Source organism: Balaenoptera physalus (genome assembly GCF_965194825.1).
Source record: "Balaenoptera physalus genome assembly, chromosome: 19".
Lineage (NCBI taxonomy): Eukaryota > Metazoa > Chordata > Mammalia > Artiodactyla > Balaenopteridae > Balaenoptera > Balaenoptera physalus.
The window spans coordinates 5,365,060-5,388,873 of NC_138900.1; the positions used below are offsets into that span (position 1 = coordinate 5,365,060).

Sequence of the window (23,814 nt, forward strand, 5' to 3'; positions counted from 1 at the left end):
CTGGAGCACCAACCCTGTTATCTCACCACCAACCAATCAGAAGAAAGTCACACACCCTGCAGCCCTCACCCCAAATTCTGCCTATAAAAACTTCTCCCCCAAAACCATCAGGGATCAAAAAACAGATGCCAATTATTAAAGATTTAAAAATATGAAGGGAGTTCCCTGGTGGCCTAGTGGTTAGGATTCCAGGGTTTCACTGAGTGGCCCAGGTTCAATCCCCGGTTGGGGAACTGAGATCCTGCAAGCTGCACAGCACAGCCAAAAAAGAAAGAAAGAAAGAAAGAAAAACATAAGGGACTAATTTTTTGTTGTTGTTGTTTGTTTGTTTTTATTTTTGGCCACACTGAGCAGCTTGTGGGATCCCTGACCAGGGATCGAACTCATGCAGTGAAAGCACAGAGTCCTAACCACTGGACCACCAGGGAATTCCCACAAGGAACTATTTTGACCTAATGATTATATGTTGATTATTATATGATTATAATATTAAACCTTGTTTAATTATTATATTATTATTATATTGAAACAGGAGGGAAGGAGGCAGGGAACAACCTTTGAAAGAATGACATAGCCCGAGGACATGACATAAACTGATTAGAACCAAATGGGTCCAAAACAGTGGACAAGCCTACTTCCACTAGACCTTGAACCTCAGTATACACTCACTGTAACACATCAGCAAGCTAAATGACACACCCACAGGCGCCATGACAGTTCCAAGACCCACCATAAGAATCAGAAAGTGGGTGGTGGCCTAATTCCTGGAAATCCCCGCCTCCTCCCAATATAGCTGGAATACTCCTCCCACTCATTAGCCTATGAAATTACCCACCACTATAAAAACTGACAACCCCATACCCTGGTGCCTTTTCTCGCCTTTTGAGATGGCCCACACTCTGTCTGTGGAGTGTGTTTCTCTCTAAATAAATCCACTTCTTACCCATCACTTTGTCTCTCACTGAATTCTGTCTCACTGAATTCTTGTCTCACTGAATTCTGTGTGATCTCAGTTGGAAGACTTTGGTTTTTAGCCGGGTTTCGGTCCCGGCTCGTGGGTTCAAGTCCCAATCTGAGGTGCCTGGTTTCAATACGACTGTAATATTAAACGCTGTGACACAAAAATAGAGAATATACATTTTCTAGCACAGATGAAACAACTAAAATAGTTACCACTGCCAAAAATAAAACAAATTTGAACTTAGATAAGGAGAGGTTTTGTTTGAAAGGATTATTGCACTAGAGAGAATGCTCCAACCTTATGATCTGCAAAAGTCTCAAAAGCCAGACAGACAAGAGCTTTTCTTTATAAGGAAGGATAAACAAGGCTAGAAAAACAAAAAAACAAAAAACAGGTGAGAGTGGGACTTACCTGGCTGTCCAGTGGTTAAGACTCCATGCTTCCACTGCAGGGGGCGCCCGCTCGATCCCTAGTCAGGGAACTAAGATCTACAAGCCACGCGGCGAGGCCAAAACAAAACAAAACAAAAAACAGGTGAGAGTAGATGAGGATGCTGCATTACCTGTAATTGATCAGGGAATGTTCTACCCTGAAGTTGCCTACTCTTGGGCTGTTGTCATGGAAGGGTTGTTCTGAATTACAGTGCTCAAAAGTGATCCAAAGTTCAGGGCACTGGGGAGAGGAGAGAATCTTAAGTAAAGTTTGACTAAATCCTATTAACAAGTATTGTTCTGTAGGGGAGGAAAAATTCTCCTTTACCATCTTTGGATCTCTGGCCTAAGAATTAAACTGCTATAAGACAGATTAACAGGAGAAACACATAAAAGTTTTATTAAATTCTCACTCTACGTGGGAACCTTCACAAGAGAGTGAAGACCCAAAGAAGTGACCACAGCAGGAAGCTTTTATACCTTTTAGACAAAAAACAATCAATTTGTGAAGAATTGACAAAACAAAGGGTTTGGGCTAGGGGCAGTAAGTGGTAAAGAAGAAAAGAGAAAGATACGGATTCGTTTAACACGATTAGTTTGTACAGATTTCTTGGCCCCAAATTTCCTGTCTCTGGTGATAAGAATGTCTTTCTTCCTCCTGGTACGAGGAGGGATCATTTTACATGGGAGATCCTGCTTTCAGGAAGACAATGGACGGTCAGAATGTCTTTCTTTCACTGGCTGTTCTTGAGTGCATTTAATTCAAAATAATCGACATGCTGAAGTGGCATTTTTTGGACTTACATAGTTTGGTTTTCTTTAGTTCCTATTGATCAGTGGGGACAAACAATTCAGTAAATATTGATGAGACAAAGAATGGTGATTTGAAGGGTCTGTATCTGCCTCGTTCCTAGGTAAACAAGGGGACTCTCATGAGTCTTACTTAAGTCAAATGGGGAAGGATAGTCCTTTGCAGTAAGCTGTTTCCTACATGTGGGTGGGGGTGAGTGGTTCTTTAACCTTAGCCATTTTCCAAAATTATACAGTTGGAGAAAAGTTCAACAGTGTCACCACATATTAATTCAACAAATTCAACACTGACACCAAGTAAAATTCCAGAAATAATAAGTACACATGCTATATCTGAACAACAGAACATTAGAAACTTTAAACTAATGATAATAATAACAAATTTGCCCAAGAACTTTGGTCTATATGCTCTTTGAATAGCACCGAAGGGTCCTGTGTCTTCACTGTGTTCTTGTTGTGTCCCTGTCTGAGTTGGAAAAACACATTCCTGTGTTTCTCTTTTATTCACACACAATGCTTCTGACACTTCTTTAGAAATTTATTTATTTTTTATTTATTTATTTTTGACTGCGTTGGGTCTTCGTTGCTGCGCGTGGGCTTTCTCTAGTTGCGGCGAGCGGGGGGCTACTCTTCGTTTTGGTGCGCGGGCTTCTCATTGCGGTGGCTTCTCTTGTTGCAGAACACAAGCTCCAGGCGCGCGGGCTTCAGAAATTGTGGCTCGTGGGCTCTAGAGCGTAGGCTCAGTAGTTGTGGCGCATGGGCTTAGTTGCTCCGCGGCATGTGGGATTTTCCCGGACCAGGGCTCGAACCCGTGTCCCCTGCATTGGCAAGTAGATTCTTAACCACTGCGCCACCAGGGAAGTCCCTGACACTTCTAACATAGTGTTTTCCCCACCAAACAATCCTCTGACACCAGCTGGGTGTCCTACAATTCAACTCAATTTTGACGCTACCTACCTGGAGATAGCGTTGGATCCCACAGGTTAAGGGCTCAGTCCTACAAGACTGCCCCTCCCCCACTGCAGAGGCCAATTACAAGTCCAGGTTGTCATCTGTGTTTCTGGCTGACCAGGTATAAATCGAAGGCTCCTATGACCCCCTCCTTTAGTTCAATTAATTTGCTAGAGTGGTTCACAGAACTCAGGAAAATAGTTTACTTGCTAGATTGCTGGCTTATTATAAAAGGATATAACTCGGGTACAGCTAAATGGAAGAATGCATGGAGCAAGGTATGTGGAAAGGGACTTGGTGCTTCCATACACTTTCTGGGTGTGCCTCTCTCCCAGCACCTCCACGTGTTCACCAGCCAAGAAGCTCTCAGAACCCCATACTTCTGGGATTTTTATGGTGGCTTCATCACATAGGCATGATGGATCATTAACTCCATTTTCAGCCCTCCTCTCTGTGGAGAATGGGGGCAGGAGGTGAGGGAGGTATGGAAAGTTCCCACCTTCTAATCATAGATTGGTCTTTCTGGTGACCAGCTTCCGTCTAGGAACCCACCAAGATTTGTCTCATTAGAACAAAAGAGATTCCTATCACCCGGGAAATTCTAAAGGATTTCGGAGCTCTATGGCAGGAATCAAAGACCAAATATTAGAACAAAAGATGCTCCTAGTGCTCTTTTATCACTTAGGAAATTTCAAGAGTTTCAAGGGCTCTGTGCCAGGAACCAAGGGCAGAGACCAGTAAATGTATTTTCTATGATTTCACACTATCACACATAAGACATCATTGTCTGTTATAACACAACATTGTAAATCAACTATACTTCAATAAAATAAACAGAAAGGAAAGACATCATTATCTGTTGGAAGACATGGCTCTAAATCACCAAAGTCAGAGGTCTCTGTGACTGTTAAGTTGAACAAGAACCTAGGGGCTGGGTGGGGGAGGGAAGTATTGGGAGTTTGGAGTTAGCAGATGCAAACTATTATATATAGGATGGATAAACAATAAGGTCCTACTGTATAGCACAGGGAACTATGTTCAATGTCCTGTGATAAACCATAATGGAAAAGAATATGAAAAATAATATATATATATATACATATATACACACACACATATATCTGAGTCACTTTGCTGTACAGAAGAAATTAACACAACATTGTAAATCAACTATACTTCAATAAAATAAAATAAAATAAACCTAGGAGCTATATTAAGAAAAATATTTTTTCCCTTTGTCATTTTTCTGCTGATCATGGGGAAAAGAATTCTGAAGACAGCATCATGAACTTTATGGTCACGATTAGATTACAAGCAATATAAAAAAACAGGGGCTTCCCTGGTGGCGCAGTGGTTGAGAATCCGCCTGCCAATGCAGGGGACATGGGTTCGAGCCCTGGTCTGGGAAGATCCCACATGCCGCGGAGCAACTAGGCCCGTGAGCCACAACTACTGAGCCTGCGCGTCTGGAGCCTGTGCTCCGCAACAAGAGAGGCCGCGCTAGTGAGAGGCCCGCGCATCGCGATGAAGAGTGGCCCCCGCTTGCCACAACCAGAGAAAGCCCTCGCACAGAAACGAAGACCCAACACAGCCAAAAATAAATTAAAAAAAAAAAAAGTTACTCTTTAAAAAAAAACAAAAAAAAAAAGAGTCACTGGGAGAAGGCAGGATCTCACCTGGGCACAGGTCTTTGGGCCGTAGCTTCTCCAAGGAACTTAGGAAGGGACTTCCTTGGGCCACCAAGCCCCCAAAAAGCATCTGGCACATACACCCGCGCATGCGTCCATGAACTTTATGTAGCCCCGCCCCTCGTGGGACCAGACTCCGCCCCCTGGAGTCATTCCCCAAGGCGCCTGCGCTGCTGTAGGTTCTGCCCAGATTGTATACCTCTGCTCAGAAGTCTTGTCTTAGTACCCCTTACCCAGGATCCAAACTTGCAGCAACAACTTGGTCCCTCTATCGACTCAGGGCTCTGATCACCCAACCAGAATGCAATCTGACCCAAGCCCACGGGAAGAAGCTGCAGGGTTCAGCCCGGTCCGGACGTAAATCTGTAGCACAAACCAGTCCTACCACCATCCCGCGCTGTACTTGATCTCCTCTCCCCCACCCTCACCCTTTCTGCCTCTTCTTTCCTGCCCAAACCCTCTGGCATGGACACACAGAAAAGCCGGCAGCCCCTCAGGGCCTGAATCCAGCGCGTCCTACAATCCGTGTGTCTCCGGAACAGCACCAGGGCTGGCCACACAGATTTACCCTGCACTGCATAAGCGTACAAGGCGCCCACAGGCCCTAGCTAGAGCTGCTCCCCCCTGCAAACTTGCTAGGTTTCTACTTCACACTTCTGGCCTAACACAGTTGTGCACACAAAGCTCAGCTGCCTGCAGAAGCTGCACCCAGGAGGCGATCTCCTCTGCCTAGCTGGGGTCTCTGGCCCTAACAGAATCCTCAGGTACCCTCTAAAATAACTTCTTAGATACGGAATTTGCCTCTGGAACCTCTCTGGTCCTCTCCCCATCCTCAGGTCCTCCCTTCTCAGAACTGCTTAGAGGAGAACTTAATTTAGGGTGGCTTCTGCTGCTGCTTACCCGGAACTGGCACTCAGAATTTCCAGTTTCCGGAAACCTGAGGAAGGAAGCCCTTCATTTTAAATTATGTTACCCAACACCACCCGCTGGCAAAAAGCTTTGACTCAAACCACTTTCAACTTAAGAGGAAAACATCTCAGCTTGTAATTTAAGTCGTCCTCACAACTCTAATCTTTTACCTTCAACTGTTTGAAACATTAACTTAAAATAGCGAGGAAGGGACCTCCCTGGTGGCGCAGTGGTTAAGAATCCGCCTGCCAACGCAGGGGACGTGGGTTTGAGCCCTGCTCCGGGAATATCCCACATGCCACGGAGCAACTAAGACCGTGCGCCACAACTACTGAGCCTACGTTCTACAGCCCGCAAGCCACAACTACTGAGCCCCCATGCCACAACTACTGAAGCCCGCACGCTCTAGAGCCCGTGCTCTGCAACAAGAAAAGCCATCGCAGTGAGAAGCCCACGCACCGCAATGAAGAGTAGCCCCCGCTCGCAGCAACAAAGACCCAAACCAGCCAAAAATAAATAAATAAAATATTAGATTACTTTAAAAAAAAAAAGTAATACATGCCCATGATTAAAAAAAAAAAAAATAGCGAGGAAGCGGCTGGGTCCACAGGACACCAAACAGATTCAAAGAATTCAAAAGCAGAAGTTCAGGTAATGCTGGGCAGAAAACCAGTTCTCCAAAGGTCCGGGAGCGGGGCGGAGGTCCAGACCCTGCTCCCTCCAGGCCCCGCCCCAGGCTTTCTGTTCAGGCCAGGCTACTGCCCACGCCCCGCCCCTCACCACGCCCCACCCCTCCTCGGCCCCGCCTGCTGCACAGTCGCGCACGCGCAGTTGCCTGCAAAACCCGGAAGCGGAGAGAGGGGCACAGTCCTCGGTTTCTCTGGTTCAACCCGGGTCTTTGGGACGCCCCCAGGCCCCCGATCCGCCACACCCGAGGTTCAGGGATTGTGACGTACGTTAAAACCCCTTCATCCGCTCGTTCCGCACCTGGTAAGTCCCGGCAGCACCGTGAGACATTCTAGGTCTCCGCCCTGGCCTTTCCGCCCTAGGTCCAGGTAGACACCGCTTGCCGCGTCGCTTTCCTGCTCAGAACCCTTCAGTGACTTCCGCAGGCTCGGATCCCCCCTCCCTCTCAGACGCGCTGTTTCAAGTCCTCACTCCGGAGGTGGATTCTCGTCCTCCCATTCGACCCTTCCCGGGCAGAGATGGCCGTGCAGACCCGGAGGCCACATCTTCTCCTCGGCCTTGGGGTCGTACAGACATCACCCCTCTCCTGACACCCTCCCCGTCTACGCGACCTCTGGAGTCGGCCCGGCCCCTCCTCTCCCTAGTCATCCACTTTGCACTCACCGCCTTGGAGATCTCTGCCCCACGCACTGGAACAGGTGACATGCACCCGTTCGGTGACACTCTTTGTGTTTGTTCTGGACAAAACGCATCCCACTGTCTGCGCTTGTCGTGGTGTGTTTACATTCCCGAAGCCCCACTGGAAAATGCACTTCGTGGGCAAGGGACATCTTTCTCTCTCTTCCATACCTGTGAATGTACAGGGCAGGGGATGGAGCAGAGTCCGAGAGAGAGAATGAGAAAGACTGAGAGAGAAAGTAATAGTGAAAAAGAGAGGGTGAAATGGAGGATGGGGCAGGTGGATGTGGAGATACAGTAAGAGCAAAAGAGTGAACCAGAGGAAGAAACCTAGATAAAAAGGCACCTCCAGAAAGACAAAGGGAAGCAAATTGGACGAGAGGGACCTTGATGGGGTCGAAGTGGGAGCAGCAAGGGGCCGGTATATCAAACTGAGAGAGCGGGGAGGGAATCAAAGAGTTCAGGCCATGGACACCAGAGACACGTGGTGCTGGGACAGAAAGAGGGGCAAGAGGTGACAGGGAGAGCAGAGGGAGAAACAGAGCAGGGAGGAAATTCCCTGGCATTAATCCCTTCAATGCCTTCTCATTGCCCTCCGGACGAAAATCCAGACTCCACTGTACGACTTTATAGCTGGGAGCTCTGGAGGTGGGGTGACCCTCCGGAGTTGGTCCAATTCGGGGGAAGGAATAGGCTTTTCTATCCTGCACTGATCAGACATTGGACACTGGCTGTCCAATGAGGTGCCGTGATTTGGGGGCGGCAGCTCCCTGTGGCTGAGCCCAGTTTTCAAGGGGAGGCGGGGTGTTGAGCTGTGAGCCATCAGCAGCCAAACTCCTGGCTGTGAGGAAGCTCGTGTCTGGATCCTGAGGGGGTGGATTCAGGAGGTTTACTCTACATAGTAACTTCTGTGGGGTCTCTTAGGAGTGTGAAGTTCACCGACCCATAAGGGGTTCAAGGGAAAATTTTCACAGACCATTTTGGATGGGGGAATCTCATCATTACTGACCAAGCATTACTGAAGGTGTCACGTGGGTTCTGTGGGATACAGATGACATTTTGAAGGGTTTCACTGGAAGATACTGGAGTCTCGTCGGAATATGTGGATCGTTGGAGACATTACTCTTGCATTATGACATTATGGCAGTGCCTGACTTTAGGGCAAGGTCTCCAAGAAGGAATATATGGGATCCTGGGTTGGTGGGTGTCTTCCTGCCAGAACAAAAGCTACCGACGTTTGGAACGTGGTGTGGGATGCCATGGCAGAGTGTGCAGATGAGTAGGGGATTCTGTCCTGTAACATTGTGGGGTGCCCACTGGGAGCCTGTAGGAGTGTGGGGCGGGAATGGGGTCAGGTGATGGGGGTTTTCATTGGGGGGGGGCTCGCTAGGGGTGGATCTCTGGGCACAAACCTGGAGGAGCTGTAAGTCAGGACAGGACGGCATCCTTCGGCCACTGCCACTGTGTCATCAGTTTGTATCTCTGGGCAGTTATTTTGTTCAGCATATACAGATGGTGATATTGTCCCATCTTAAAAAGAAACAGCAAAAAAGAGCCCTTTACTACATTTGCCCATCCTTAAAACAAAAAATCTTCAATTAGCAACGTTTCCCACTCTAGTAAGTGCCCTTTCTTACTCTCCATTTCAGAACAAAATAAACAAGTAAAAAGTTGTTTATTTCACTGCTTCAATTCTTGCTTCCAATTCTCATTTGAAACCCATTCAGTCCAGCTTTCACACCCACTGTTCCACTGATACTTTGCTTATCTAAACGTATTTCTAAATCTAGTGGTATATTCTCAGTCATCATCTTGTCCTTTCAAAAACTTGTTGCACTCCGTCTTCTGGAAGCACTTTTTTCTTGGCTTTCACATCACACTGTTTTTAGAAAATAAATTTAGCTAGCTACCAGCCGTCTGTTTTAATTTTCTTCTCCGTGTTCACGTCTCAGTTTCCTGTGCCTTTTTCTCCGACCTCCCTGGTCCCTGACTGTGGGAGTATCTCTGGCCTTAGTCCTTGAATTTCTTTTCTCTGTCTGCACCCACTGTTTCTATCTCATGTCATAACTTTAAACACTGATGTCTCCTTTCACGTCTCCACCCAGACCTCTCCCCTGAAACCGCAGTCCTGTACCCAGCTTATCCAGCTGTCACCTCAGCATCTCTGCTGGGACAGCCAACTGGCATCTTCACCTTAATATGTCCAAAAATGATCCCCCCGAACCCTCCCAGATACATTCTCTTGCCGTCCTCCACGTCTCAGTATAGGGCGACCCTGTACTTAGGTCCTGGGGCTTACGTGAGCATCTCAGCATGTTTTAAAAATATACATTGCTTTACTCGCTAGTGTTTTAACTAATGACAAAAAAAAAAATTAAAAATAGATGTTTAGTTAAAATCGATAAGGGAATAATACATGGTTCTAAAATCTCCTGGGGTATGGGGAAAAAGGTTTGAAGACCACAGCCCTTTCTTATCTGCTTTCTTTAATACCCTTTAAAATATATGTATATATATATATAATTGAAGTATAGTTGATTTACAATGTTGTGTTAGTTTCAGGTGTACAGCACAGTGATTCAGTTGTATATTATATACATATTATATATATATTCTTTTTCAGATTGTTTTCCCTTATAGATTATTACAGGATATTGAGTATAGTTTCCTGTGCTATACAGTAGGTCCTTGTTGGTTATCTGTTTGATATATAGTAGTGTGTATATGTTAATCCCAACCTCCTAATTTATCCCTCACCCCTCTCCCCTTCGGTAGTCATAAATTTGTTTTCTGTGTCTGTGGGTCTATTTCTGTTTTGCAAGTAAGTTCATTTGTACCTCTAATACCCTTCTGATCTTTTCTCCTACTTGTCCCCTCCTCACTCACTCTACTGAAGCCGCACAGGCCTGCTGGCCCTTTCCGGGACCAGGACACTACCACTTCAGGGCCTTCCCATGGTGTCCCTCTGCCTAGAAGCCTCTGACCCTTCACTTGCGGGTGGCAAAATCTCTTCTTTCCTCAGGTCTTTGTTGTGCTGTCACCTCTCACTGGCACCTTCTCTGGCTTCTCCCTCCTCCCCCGCCCCCTAATCACATTCCAGCCACTCCCTCACCCCTACTTGCGGTGCATATCGCCTGCTCTGCATGTTTCTCTGCTGCTTCCCTTCCCCGTCCCCTTCCCCGGGCTGGATGCGCATGACAGCAAGGCCCCAGGAGACAGCAGAGCCACAAGGTGGGAGGCGGGCTGGGCTTGCCTCCTCTGAGCGGTGCTGAACTCTGGCGTCACAGTAGATTGCTGCGGCATTTTGCAGATACATCTTTTGTGCCTCCTGACCAGAGATTCCCCTTCAAAGAGTCATGTGGAATGGAACCTCCATAACGTTTCAAGTGCCTCCGGTGATTCCGACCTGTATCCAGCTCTGAGCACCAAGGCTCTGGGTCCTCCGTGTATGCAGCTGAGATCAGCCCATGATCCAGAGAGGTGAGGGGGCTCAGTTCTGAGTGGAGTTTGATCAGGGCTGGTCTGTGACCAAGGGGAGGGTCGGTCCAGCCCCGAGCCCCCCTGCTACAGCGTACGTGGGGGCTTCAGGAGGGGAGCGAGATCTGAAGAAAAGGGTGGGAAAACTCACCTCTTGGTCTCTGTGTGGCAGTTTACTGTCCTGAGCCCCTCCTGGGACAGTGGGCAGCAGGGGACTGTCTGTTCCACATGCTGAGGGCTTCCCTGTGTGCGTGGTGGTGACTCAGGAAGGGGCTGTGTTGATTCCAAGCATTAAACAGCCTATTCTTGACACTCAGGATTGACTTCTCAAGACTGATCTTTGCCTGAGGAAGAAATCCGGAAGAGGAGGAAGAGGAAAGAAAAGGAGCCAGGAATGGCTCTTTCTCAGGTAAAGTCATATTCTCAGTTGATTGTTTTGTCTGTCCTTCCTGAAATGCCCTTTTTTGGACTCACTAATCTTATCTGACTCTGAAGTGTCCTGCCTGACACCTGTACAGTCACACCCACCCAGGTCCTTCCCTCAGGGCCTGTCATCTCCACTTAGATCCCGTCTCCCCATGACCCAGTGACCTGGAACTTGTGAAGAGGCTCCACTGGGTGTAGTCCTGGGCAGGGCTTCACACCCATGGATTAGAGACGTGGTGTCAGTGCTATTGGGCAGCAGGGATTGTTTAGGGCCCCATCTAGATGCATTGTCTGCTCTCTGTAAACCAGGATAAAGAAGCTGCACTATATATATATATAGTGCTCAAACTTCCAACAAAGCAGCAGCTTAGGTACTAGGATGTAAAGCATCCCCTTCCCTATCTCCATGCCTCATGTTTCAGTGGGGAACCACTGTTGCAGGTTTTGTGGCAAGACTCAGCTCAGATCTTGTAAGAGTGCATTTCACATCATTATGCAATTTTAGGAAAAATTCTTCATTGAATGTTTGTTGTAATATTTTATTCTGCAAATTTTAAAAACACACACAGTGTGTGTCTAGAAGTGGTTTTCACATTAGTAAACACAGATACAGCTTGATCTTCATTGGAACTTTCTCTTAATGAAGACTCATGGGACCTTTACAATTTCTTGCCGACATAAAGAACGTGTCAGTGGCTGCCTTGGAGCAGGCTGACTTCTCTGCAGATGTCTGACGATTTCTCTGGGCAACCTGTGACTACTGGGTCAAGAATGGTGCATGTCATATTTTGATAGATTTTGTCAGATGTCCCCCCCTAAAGCTGCAAAGGTTCCTTCCCCGCCACCAACATGTGAGATTTTCCTCAATGTAAGCAAAACTTGATACTGTATTCTTTTTGTATTTTGAAAATTTGGGGGAAAATGACAATCCTTTGTATTTCCATTTCCAACTACTTGTGAGTCAAGTTCATTCTTTTATGGAAATAAAACATGGATTTTCATACTTTTGCTCAGTTTTCTTTTGATATATTTTTAAAAGCTATTTTATATTTTGTAGTTTAATTCTTTACACATGCCCTGGTATCCTTCTTAGTTTAGCATTTCTTTGCAGTGAAACATAAATCTTTCCTTCTTGCCCTCTGCTTTCTGATCTTGCTTGAGAAGGTCTCACCTCACATAATGTTAAAATACTGTGTTCCGTGTAGTCCTAATCGTCCCTGTTTATAATTATGTCTTTTTTTTTTTAATTGAAGGCAAGCTTTTTTTCTTTTCTTTTTTTTTAAATTTAATTAATTAATTTATTTATGGCTGTGTTGGGTCTTCGTTTCTGCGCGAGGGCTTTCTCTAGTTGCGGCAAGCAGGGGCCACTCTTCATCGCGGTGCGTGGGCCTCTCATTATCGCGGCCTCTCTTGTTGCGGAGCACAGGTTCCAGACGCGCAGGCTCAGTAGTTGTGGCTCACGGGCCCAGCTGCTCCGCGGCATGTGGGATCTTCCCAGACCAGGGCTCGAACCCGTGTCCCCTGCATTGGCAGGCAGACTCTCAACCACTGCGCCACCATGGAAGCCCTATAATTATGTCTTTAATTTGGATTTAACTAAATCTCTAATTTGGCTTTTTTGTGTATATCTTGCAGCTATTTTATTTCATTCATTTTAGTTTCAGATATTACCCACACTTGTGCATACCCCCCCACACACACACATTCACGCGTGTCAATAGGTTCACATGTAATTTGGCAAGGCCCACCATTTTGTTTTTCTCTTCAAAATTTTCTCTCTCCTAAATACAATGCAGACTTTTTATTTGAAATCCCACATTCCTTTTGCCTTTGAATTGCTCTGAATTTCTAAATCCCTGAGGTCTTTACGCCACCACATCTTCCAGCGAAAAGTAGGTTTTCTGGTCTTGGATCGCGTCTTTGTTACATCCTTCAGTAAAGTTTTTAAAATTTCCTCACATATGTCTTATGAATAGGTGTCACAGTGAAATCGCTAATGGGAATTTGCTTCTCCCTCTTCTGGTCCCGGCTTAGGCGTCCTGCGCAGTGGGGAATGGCAGGAGCCTGCTGGCCCACTTGCCTCAGCCTTACCTTTAGTGGAAATGCCTCCACTGCTTCCAATGACTGTGATGCCTGGTGAAATAGTTTTGCTTAATTACAGTTCCTTTAATTTCCTATTTGGCATAATTTTGGGGGTGGGTAGTTTACCATATCCACTTTTTAAAAAATTTATTGAAGTATAGTTGATTTACAATGTTGTGTTAATTTCTGCTGTACAGCAAAGTGACTCAATTATACATATATATATTCTTTTCCATTCTGGTTTATCACAGGATATTGAATATAGTTCCCTGTACTATACAGTAGGACCTTGTTGCTTATCCCTACTTGGCATCATTTTATTTATTTGTTTATTTTTTTGGCTGCATTGGGTCTTCTTTGCGGCACACGGGCTTTCTCTAGTTGTGGTGAGTGAGGGCTATTCTTTGATGCGGTGCATGGGCTTCTCATTGTGGTGGCTTCTCTTGTTGCGGCACGTGGGCTCAGTAGTTGTGGCACATGGGCTTAGTTGCTCCATGGCATGTGGGATCTTCCCGGACCAGGGCTTGAACCCATGTCCCCTGCATTGGCAGGCGGATTCTTAACCACTGCGCCACCAGGGAAGCCCGGCATAATTTTAATCATCCAGTATTTCTTCAAAGGTCTACTGCCGTGATAAACATTTTTTCTATTTAATCTGCTAAATTAACCTACAACATTAGTAAATTTCCTCATCTTGAATCACTTTTTTTTTTTATTAGTGGAATAAACTCCACTTGACTTTTGTTGGTGGCTGAATATCTGAGTTAAATGGATAGACCTGTATTTATGCTTTTGCATGTATGTGGACTCTGTCATGCTTGAAGATACCACTCATACTCTAGCTCATCCAGGTACTGAATATCACTTAGTGTGTAGAACATAATATGTATCTCCTCCACATAAACAATCCTGTGTTGAATAATTTCATTTGTATATTTCTTCCATTGTCCTCAAAATGGGAAATCTACAGTGATTCAGTGGATCTGATATCCTCTGCTGGAAAAATATAATAAAATTAGGGACATATAAATTACTCAAAATGATCTGTCACTTCAACTGAATCAATCCTTACACCTCTTTCCTACTCACATTTTGTGTGAAGACAAGAACTCTCCCCATGGTCTCTTAGTGAAACATGTTTTTTATTTCAGGCACTGTTGACATTCAGGGATGTGGCCATAGAATTCTCTCAGGAGGAGTGGGAATGCCTGGACCCTACTCAGAGGGCCTTGTACAGGGACGTGATGTTGGAGACCTACAGGAACCTGATCTCCCTGGGTGAGGATAACGTCCCTCCAGAAGTTGGGATCTGCCCTAGTGAGTCTCTTGAGAACCCCTGCCTTGCTTGACTGAGATTGAAGCTGTGTTGACTATGAAATGAAACGCAGGATAATGCAGCATCTGGAGTTTAACCTTCCCCTCTCTTTAGATGGTCACACACATCAGATTAGTAGTGGCTCCAGAAGATGAGTAAAAACAAAATCTTATGGCAAACTTTAAAAAATTTCCAATTCTGGATCCACTCTTATCCCTGTAGTTTTCATTCAGTAGTTCTTGGAAGACAACTAGGTTATCTTTTTAAAAGATGCTCCTTAAGCATTCAGAATGAGACAGTGAGTGAACAGATTTGTGAAGTATTTTTTTAGACACATCTGTAATGTCCTCTCAAAAGAACAAAGCGCTAGAATTGTATTCTGGAAAAGCCACAGCACATTATGTTCCTCTCTTATAAGCAGAAAACTCTTTTTCTGACCTGAATATTATTTAAATTTTGGAGCAAGGGAGAAAGCCCCAGAATGTGGAGAACAAAATGAAAGAAGTGAAAAAAGTAAGTGGGTGGGAAGGTATCAAAGGTGTGAACATCGGTAAGAGCTCAGAAGGGCAAAGAGGAAGCCACACCATTAATAGTGTTTGGGAAAGTCCCTGTAAGTGGGAAAGTTCTATGGGAAAACAAATGTTTACTTCTTGTGAGCTATCAAAGGAAATTTTTCTTCCCTTCCACTTTTTGCTTTCTTCTTCAGACACATAAAAGTTCATCCTTCCAGCCTCCAGGGTTGCTCCAGCTCACGCAAAGACCAAGGCAAAATTTTGATCATGACCTATGACACTCTTTGTGGGGCACTGGGAGGGCTGGTTATAAGAGGTCCTCTTTCTTCTTTGGTCTCATTTTGTACCCAGTTTTCAGTCCACACAGATCAGAGCTGAAGCCTCCCCAGTCCTGGCCCCAGTTCTTCTCCAGGTTCCATTCCCATTTCAATACTTGGGAGACCTTCTCATGGGATGGGAAAACATTGCCATCTGGGGCCCCAGGAGAGTGCATGGGGCTATCTCAAGTCCTCTCTGCCTCTTTAGGACCTCCAGCCATTTCTTCAGTTCTGCTTTTGCCACACATCAAGGAGTATGGGTAACAGAAGTGGTGTGGGTCTTTTGATCCAGCAGTAAAATTGCTTTTACTCAAGCGGGAGTATATGCAGTACCATAACATACCTTGAGTTCTGGTGTGTTGTGCTTTTGTTTCTTTCTTAGAGTATTTTCTAATTTCCCTTGTGAGATCACCTCTGACCCATTGGTTGTTTTAAGAGTGTTTTAAAATTTCCATATATTTGTGAGCTTTCCAGTTTCCCTTAAGTTAATCATTTCTATTTTCATTCTACTGTGGTCGGAGAAAATATTTTGTATGATTTCGGTCTTTTTCAACTTATTGAGACTTGCTTTATGGTTTAATATATGGTCTATCCTAGAGAATGTTCCATGTGCACCTAGAGAAGAATGTGTATTTTGCTTTTACTGGGTGGAGTGTTCTATATATGTCTGTGAGAGCTAGTTGGTTTATAGTCTTGCCCAAATCCTCTGTGTCCTTACTGAACTTCTGCCTGGCTGTACTCCCTATTAAAAGGGGGAAATGGAAGTCTCTAAATGTTATTCTAGAACTGTTATTTCTTCCTTAAATTCTGTCGGTGTTTGCTTCATATATTTGGGGGCCCTCTTGTTTAGGTGTGTATATGTTCATATTTGTTGTAATTCCTTGTTATCCTTTTTTTAAATAAATAATGTCCTTCTTTGTCTCACAAAAAATTTTGACTTAAAGTTTATTTTGTCTGATAATAGTATAGCACTCCAGGTCTCTTTTGGTTACTATTTGCATGAAATTTGTATTAGTTTGCTAGGGCTGCCATAACAAAGTAGCACAGCCTGGGTGGCTTAAACATCAGAAATGTATTTTCTCACGGTTTTGGAAGCTAGAAATCTGAGATCAGGTTGTCAGCAGAGTTGTGTTATCCCAGGTTATGCTCTTTAGCTTGTGGCTGGCTGTCTTTTCCTACCCGTGTCTTCACATGGTCTTCCCTCTGTGTGTGTCTGTGTCATAATCTCCTCTTCTTATAAGGACACCAGTCATTGGATTAGAGCCCACTCCATTGACCTCATTTAACCTTAATTACTCCTTTAAAAGCCCTATCTTCAAGTACAGTCATATTTTGAGGTATTTGAGGTTAGGACCACAATTTTGGGGGGGGACACAATTCACCCCATAATTTTGAGTGGGGACACAATTCACCCCATAACAGATTCATTTCCTGTTCTTTCATTTCTAACCTATTTGCATCTTTGTATCTAAAGTGAGTCTCCTACATATAGAATATAGGCATACCCTGGAGATATTGTGGATTTGGTTCTAGACCACTGCCATAAAACAAATATCACAATAAAGTGAGCCACAAATTTTTTTGTTTCCTGGTGCATGTGAAAGTTACATTTGCATTATACGGTAGTCTATTAAGTGTACAATAGCAATATGTCTAAAAAAAATGTACATACCTTAATTAAAAAATACTTTAGGGAATTCCCTGGTGGTCCAGTGATTAGGACTCTGCGATTCCACTGCAGGGGGGCACAGGTTCAATTCCTGCTCACGGGACTAAGATCCTGCATGCTGTGTGGCACGGCCAAAAAAAAAAAACTTTATTGCTAAAAAACGCTAATGATCATCTGAGCCTTCAGTGAATCATAATCCTTTTGCTGGTGGAGGGTCTTGCCTGGATGTTTGGTGGCTGTTGACTGATCAGGGTGGTGGTTGCTAAAGGTTGGGTGGCTGTAGCAATTTCTTTTTTCTTTTTTCAAAATTTTATTTATTTATTTATTTATTTATTTTTGTCTGCGTTGGGTCTTTGTTGCTGCATGCGGGCTTTCTCTAGTTGCGGCGAGCGGGGGCTACTCTTCGTTGAGGTGCACGGGCTTCTCATTGCAGTGGCTTCTCTTGTTGCGGGGCAAGGGCTCTAGGCGTGCGAGCTTCAGTAGTTGTGGCACGCAGGCTCAGTAGTTGTGGCATACAGGCTTAGCTGCTCCGCGGCATGTGGGATCTTCCCGGACCAGGTCTCAAACCCGTGTCCCCTGCACTGGCAGGCGGATTCTTAACCACTGCGTCTCTAGGGAAGCCCTTCTTTTCTTTTTCTAAACATTTTTATTGGAGTATAGTTGATGCAGTTTCTTAGAATAAGACAACTAAGAAGTTTGCCTCATCGGCTGACTCTTCCTTTCATGTAGCAGGCAATGTTGTTTGGTAACATTTTACCCACAGTCGAACTTCTTTCAGAATTGGAGTCAGTCCTCTCAAACCCTGCGGCTGCTTTATCAACTAAGTTTATGTAATATTCTAAATCCTTTATTTAACATTTCAGTGGTCTCCACAGCATCTTCACCAGGAATAAATTCCATCTCAAGAAACCACTTTCTTTGCTCATCCATAAGAAGCAACTCCTCATCTGTTAAAGTTTTATCATGAGATTGCAGCAATTCAGTCACATCTTCAGGCTCCACTTCTGGTTCTCTTGCTATTTTCGCCACATCTGTAGTTACTTCCACTGAAGTCTTGAACCACTCAAAGTCATCCATGAGGGTTGGAATCAACTTCTCTCAAACTCTTGTAAATGTTGATATTTTGGCCTCTTCCCATGAATCGTGAATGTTCTTAATGGCATTTAGTATGGTGGCTCCTTTCCAGAAGGTTTTCAGTTTAATTTGCCCAGCTCCATCAGGGGAATCACTGCCTATGGCAGCTATAGCCTTACAAAATGTATTTCCTCAATAATAAGACTTGAAAGTTGAAATTACTCCTTAATCCATGGGCTGCAAAATGGATGTTGTGTTAGCAGTCATGAAAACAACATTAATTTTGTACATCTCCATCAGAGCTCTTGAGTGACCAGGTACATTGTCTGTGAGCAGTAATATTTTGAAAAGAATCTTTTTTTCTGAGCAGTAGGTCTTAGTACTGGGCTTAAAATAATCAGTAAACCATGTTGTAAACAGATGTGCTGTCATCCAGGCTTTGTTGGTCCATTTATAGAGCACAGGCAGAGAAGATTTAACATAATTCTTTAGGGCCCTAGGATTTGGGGAATGGTAAGTGAGCATTGGCTTCAACTTAAAATCACCAGCTGTATTAGATCCTAACAAGAGAGTCAGCCTCTCCTTTGAAGCTTTGAAGCCAGGCATTGACTTCTCCTCTCTAGTTATGAAAGTGCTAAATGGCATCTTCTTCCAATATAAGGTTGTTTTATTTACATTGAAAATTTGTTTAGTGTAGCCACCTTCGTTAATTATCTTAGCTAGATCTTCTCGATAACTTGCTGCAGCTTCTACATCAGCACGTGCTGCTTCACCTTGCACTTTTATGCTATGGAGATGGCTTCTTTCCTAAAACTTCATGAACCAACCTCTGTTAGCTTCAGACTTTTCTTCTGCAGCTTCCTCACTTCTTTCAGCCTTCTTAGAAGAGAGTTAGGGACTTACCCTGGATTAGACTTTGGCTTAAGGGAATGTTGTGGCTGGTTTGGTCTTCTATCCAGACCATTAAAACTTTCGGCACATCAGCAATATGGCTATTTTGCTTTCTTATCATTCATGTGTTCACTGGAGTAGCACTTTTAATTTCCTTCAAGAACTTTTCCTTTGTGTTTACAGCTTGGCTGTTTGGTGCAAGAGGCTTAGCTTTTGGCCTGTTTCAGCTTTCAATATGCCTTCTTCACTAAACTTAGTTGTTTCTAGCTTTTGATTTAAATTTAGAGATGTGTGACTTTTCCTTTCACTTGAACACTTGACCTAATTTCAATATTGCTATGTGTCAGAGAATAGGGAGGCTGAGAGAGAAAGAGAGAGAGAGAGATGGGGGAATAGCCAGTCAGTGGAGCAATCAGAGCACAACTCATTTACTGATTTAAGTTAGCTGTCTATATGGGGTGCAGTTCATGGTACCTCAAAACAATTACAGTAATAACATCAAAGATCACTGATCACAGGTCACCAAAATGAATATAATAATAATGAAAAAGTCTGAGATACTGCAAGAATCACCAAAATGTGACACAGAGATACAAAGTGAGCAAATGCTGTTGGAAAAACGGTGCCAGCATATTTGCTCAACACAGGGTTGCCAGAAACCTTCAATTTGTAAAAAATGCAATATCTGTGAAGCACAATAAAGAGAAGTGCAATAAAAGGAAGTATGCCTGTATAGTTGGATCCTATTTTTTTAATCCCTGCTGCAAACCTCTACCCTTTAATTGGAGTTTAATCCATTTACATTTACTGTAATTAGTGATAAAGGAGGACCTCTGTCACTAGCTGTTTGTTTTCCATGTGTCTTATATCTTTTCTCCTCAAGTCTTCCATTACTGCCTTCTTTGTGTTAGATAGGTATTTCCTAATGTACAATTTTGATTCCTTCCTGTTTCCTTTACTATACAGTTGGCCCTTGGATGATGTGGGGGTTTGCGGTACTGACCCTCCACACAGTTGAAAATTGTTTATAATTTATAGTCAGTCCTCCGTATATGCAATTCTTCTGTATATGTGATTTCTTCTTATCTGTGGTTCTGCATCTTATCTGTGTTTGTTTGGTTTTTTTGTTTTTTGGTTTTTTTGGCCATGCTGCACGGCTTGTGGGATCTCAGTCCCTGACCAGGGATTGAACCTGGGGGCCACAACAGTGAAAGCTCCAAATCCTAACCACTATAACCTGGCTTTTCAATGTGTCTGCTCTTTGCCCCAACTTTAATCTCTTGCGCCAAGTGTCAGCAGCTAATACATTTCCCTTTATATATGGCTGTTTTTTCTTTTTCCTTTTTTTTTGGCTATGCCATGCAGCATGCGGGATCTTAGTCCAACCAGGGATCAAACCCATGCCCCCTGCATTGGGAGCACAGAGTCTTATCCACTGGACCACCAGGGAAGTCCTTAAATATGTTTGATAAGTGCTCCCTGCATAGCATCTCTGCCCTGGGAGAGTTTTGAGTTATGCAACATTTTCCAATTCTCATATTATGTGCTCCTTTGAATATAAGTCCTTTTTCTTGTTCTTAAGGGAGAAATCATTAGATTTCCACAGTCCGTAATTTTGTATAATTGTGGTTACTTACTATTTACCTGTTGGTTTTATCTTGGTTTATTAAAATTTTTTATTTATTAATTTGTCATTTACAGATTATGGATTTCAGTATCTAGCATAGAGCATGACTGCAGTTCACCAACTGTTAATGTTGTATAATGCCTATTCTGCTTGAATATAGATAGTTTTAGAGTAGATATTCAGAATATTTTGTCACACCAACGATATTTTATTAAATTCTTCCTGATTTTGCTACTACCTTTTTAGTTTTTCAGTTTGTAATTTTCATGTATTTATCTTAATCATTATGTTTTATTGGATTATTTATCATTACTTCATATGGTGCTATCCGTTAGCACTGATTTGCATGCAATAATTTATGTAGTAAATCTGCATTTGTATAATACCTGTTTCTCTTCAAATATGAGACAACCATTTGTCTACTGCCAATTGGTGTGTTCTTTGGTGTGGTAGTCAAAGAATACACTTTCATAGATTATGTAAGTTTACATAGTGTGAGTGATTTGGTTTTAGTGTGTTTGAAAGTAGGCTTCACTTAAAATAATTTAAAATGCATGTATATTTTATTAAAGGATTCTATTCACTTTTTATTCTTAAAGATTTATAGAGTTTGGTTAAGAAGTTTTTCATCTCTTCAATGTAAGTATTACTTTTAGTGTAATATTCATCTTCCAACTCTACTTAATATGAAGACTATGGTTATCTTTCAGATATCTCCATTAGTTTTATGACCAAGGAATTACTAAAGAAGAAAAACATTAATAACAGAGAATTATACCAACCAGTGGTCTTGGGAAGACATGGAAGCCATGGTATTGAGGATTTTGACTTCAGCAAAGTCTGGGGAACTGTGTATGAATTTGAGAATAAGTGTGGATGTGAAGAAAGAAATTCCAAAGGAGAGCTTATGACAGATAACATAAATCACACTGGTAGAAAAGATAAACAATACAGCAAATCCTGGATTAACTTACCTTTAAAACAAAGTGTTTCTTTAAGAAAAAGTGCATGTCACTATTTAAAAAATAGGAAGTCATTTATAAAGAATTTGTTAAAAATTAAAAATAACATAGTTTATGCAGGAAACAAGTATACAGAACATTTTGAAAATAGAACTGGATTAAGCTTTCAGTCATATCTGGCTGAATTGCAGAAATTTCAAACTGAAGAGAAAATTTATGAATGTAATCAAGTTGAGAAGTCTGTCAAAACTTGTTCCTCAATTTCATCACTTCAAAGATTTCCTCCTAGTGTCAAAACCAACATTTGTAACACATATGGAAAGGTTTCTTCCTTCATTCCTATGTATCCTTCATTGCTTACACAGCAACAGAAAACAAACATTAGAGACAAATTATACAAATGTAATGAATGTGGAAAGACTTTTATCCATCATTCAGTCCTTACTAGTCATCAGAGAATTCATTCTGAGCAGAGACCTTACAAATGTAATGAGTGTAGTAAAGCCTTTAAACAGTTCTCAAACCTCACAAGACATCAGAGAATCCACACTGGAGAGAAACCATATAAATGTAATATATGTGACAAGGTCTTTAATCAGAATTCCCACCTTACAAATCATTGGAGAATTCATACTGGAGAGAAACCACACAAGTGTAATGAATGTGGTAAGGCTTTTATCAAATGTTCAGACCTTTGGCGTCATGAGAGAATTCATACTGGAGAGAAACCTTATAAATGTAACGAATGTGGTAAGGGTTTTACCAAACGTTCATATCTTTGGGATCATCAGAGAATTCATACTGGAGAGAAACCATACAAATGTATTGAATGTGGCAAGGTTTTTAGGCAGTGGTCTACCCTCAGGATTCACCGAAGAATTCATACTGGTGAGAAACCTTATAAATGTAATGAATGTGGCAAAGCTTTTAAGCAGTGCTCACACCTGACTAAACATCAGAATGTACATCCTGGAGAAAAGCCACACAAATGTACTGTGTGTGGCAAGGCTTTCATCCACATTTCAAGTCTGGTAAAACATCAGAAAATTCATACTGGAGAAAAACCATACAAATGTAATGAATGTGGTAAGGCTTTCATCCAAAGTTCAAGTCTTATGGAACATCAGAGAATCCATACCGGTGAGAAACCTTATAAATGTAATGAATGTGGCAAAGCCTTCACTGTGCGTTCAAGCCTAACTAAACATAAAAGAAACCATACTGGAGAGAAACCTTACAAATGTAATGAGTGTGATAAAGCCTATACACAATTCGTACACCTTACTAGACATCAGAAAATACATACCAAAAAGAAAAATCATGAATCTAATGTACCTGATAATGCTTTTATTCAGAGCTCAAGCTTGGAGGATCATCAGAGAATTCATGGTAGAGAGAAACCTTACAAATGTAACGAATGTGGCAAATCCTTTAACTGGTGTTCACGCCTCACCCGACATCAGAGGATCCATACTGGAGAGAAACCATATAAATGTAATGTATGTAGCAAGGCCTTCAGTCAAAACTCAAACCTAACAATTCATCAGAGAATTCATACTGGAGAGAAACCTTACAAATGTAATGAATGTGGTAAAGCCTTTAAGCAGTACTCAAGCCTCACCAGACATCAGAATATACATCCTGGAGAGAAGCCACACAAATGTAATATGTGTGGTAAGGCTTTTATCAAACGTTCACACCTTTGGGGTCATGAGAGAATGCATACTGGAGAGAAGTCATACAAATGTACTGAATGTGGCAAGGCCTTTAGACAATGGTCTGACCTTAGGATTCACCAAGGAATTCATACTGGAGAGAAACCCTTAGAAATGTAATGAATGGTGTAAATCACTTAACCATTTTAAACAACGGACTATAATCAGATAACTTATACTAGGGAGACTAAGTCTCTAGTCCTAGATTAATCAATTTCACATGTTAAGTTCTTCACAGTTATTAAAAGTCAAAATCATTTCAAATTTATGAAATGATGGGTATTGGTAGAGCAAGGAGATCTTTGGAAATGTACCATTTCCTCTTTTTAAAAATACTTTTATTATATGAAGTTTCTTGAAAAGGCTGTATTACTATTGATGTTTTTCAACCTGAAGTTTAAAATTTATTGATGTTATGCCTTCATCACATGCTTTTATGTGTTACCATGATGGGCTCTGCTAAGGGATCATTAAGATAAAAGGGTCTACTTGTATTAGGTGGGGATCATTCATATTCATGTTTTCTGAAGGAACAGGACACTGAATTTTAACAAACAACATTGTGTTTTTGAATGAGAGCTTGGGAAATATATGTAAAACAATGATGTAAATCATAATAATTTCAGATCCTC

The 23,814-nt window shown here is 42.7% G+C and overlaps 1 protein-coding gene across 9 annotated transcripts; it reads left to right on the top strand.

Annotated features, from left to right (window-relative positions):
- Nucleotides 1-995: 995 nt before the first annotated feature.
- Nucleotides 996-23,814, top strand: LOC309648129 (uncharacterized protein). 9 transcript variants are annotated; one of them, XM_082436328.1, is made up of 6 exons: nucleotides 996-6,740; nucleotides 10,012-10,112; nucleotides 10,426-10,595; nucleotides 10,910-11,001; nucleotides 14,252-14,417; nucleotides 21,216-23,814. In XM_082436328.1, exons 4-6 carry the CDS (start codon nucleotides 10,987-10,989, stop codon nucleotides 23,300-23,302), a joined length of 2,268 nt encoding a protein of 755 aa, XP_082292454.1. In that variant the 5' UTR covers nucleotides 996-6,740; nucleotides 10,012-10,112; nucleotides 10,426-10,595; nucleotides 10,910-10,986; the 3' UTR covers nucleotides 23,303-23,814. The 9 variants fall into 9 exon arrangements, with proteins under 9 accessions (XP_082292454.1, XP_082292458.1, XP_082292453.1 ...); XM_082436332.1 differs by having other exon boundaries at nucleotides 10,452-10,595; XM_082436327.1 differs by lacking the exon at nucleotides 10,012-10,112.

Bases quoted from the DNA above. Each gene is read 5' to 3' on its own strand.
- LOC309648129 (XM_082436328.1), top strand. The intron at 14,418-21,215 runs GTGAGTCTCTTG...GTTATCTTTCAG, and splicing joins AGAAGTTGGGATCTGCCCTA to ATATCTCCATTAGTTTTATG.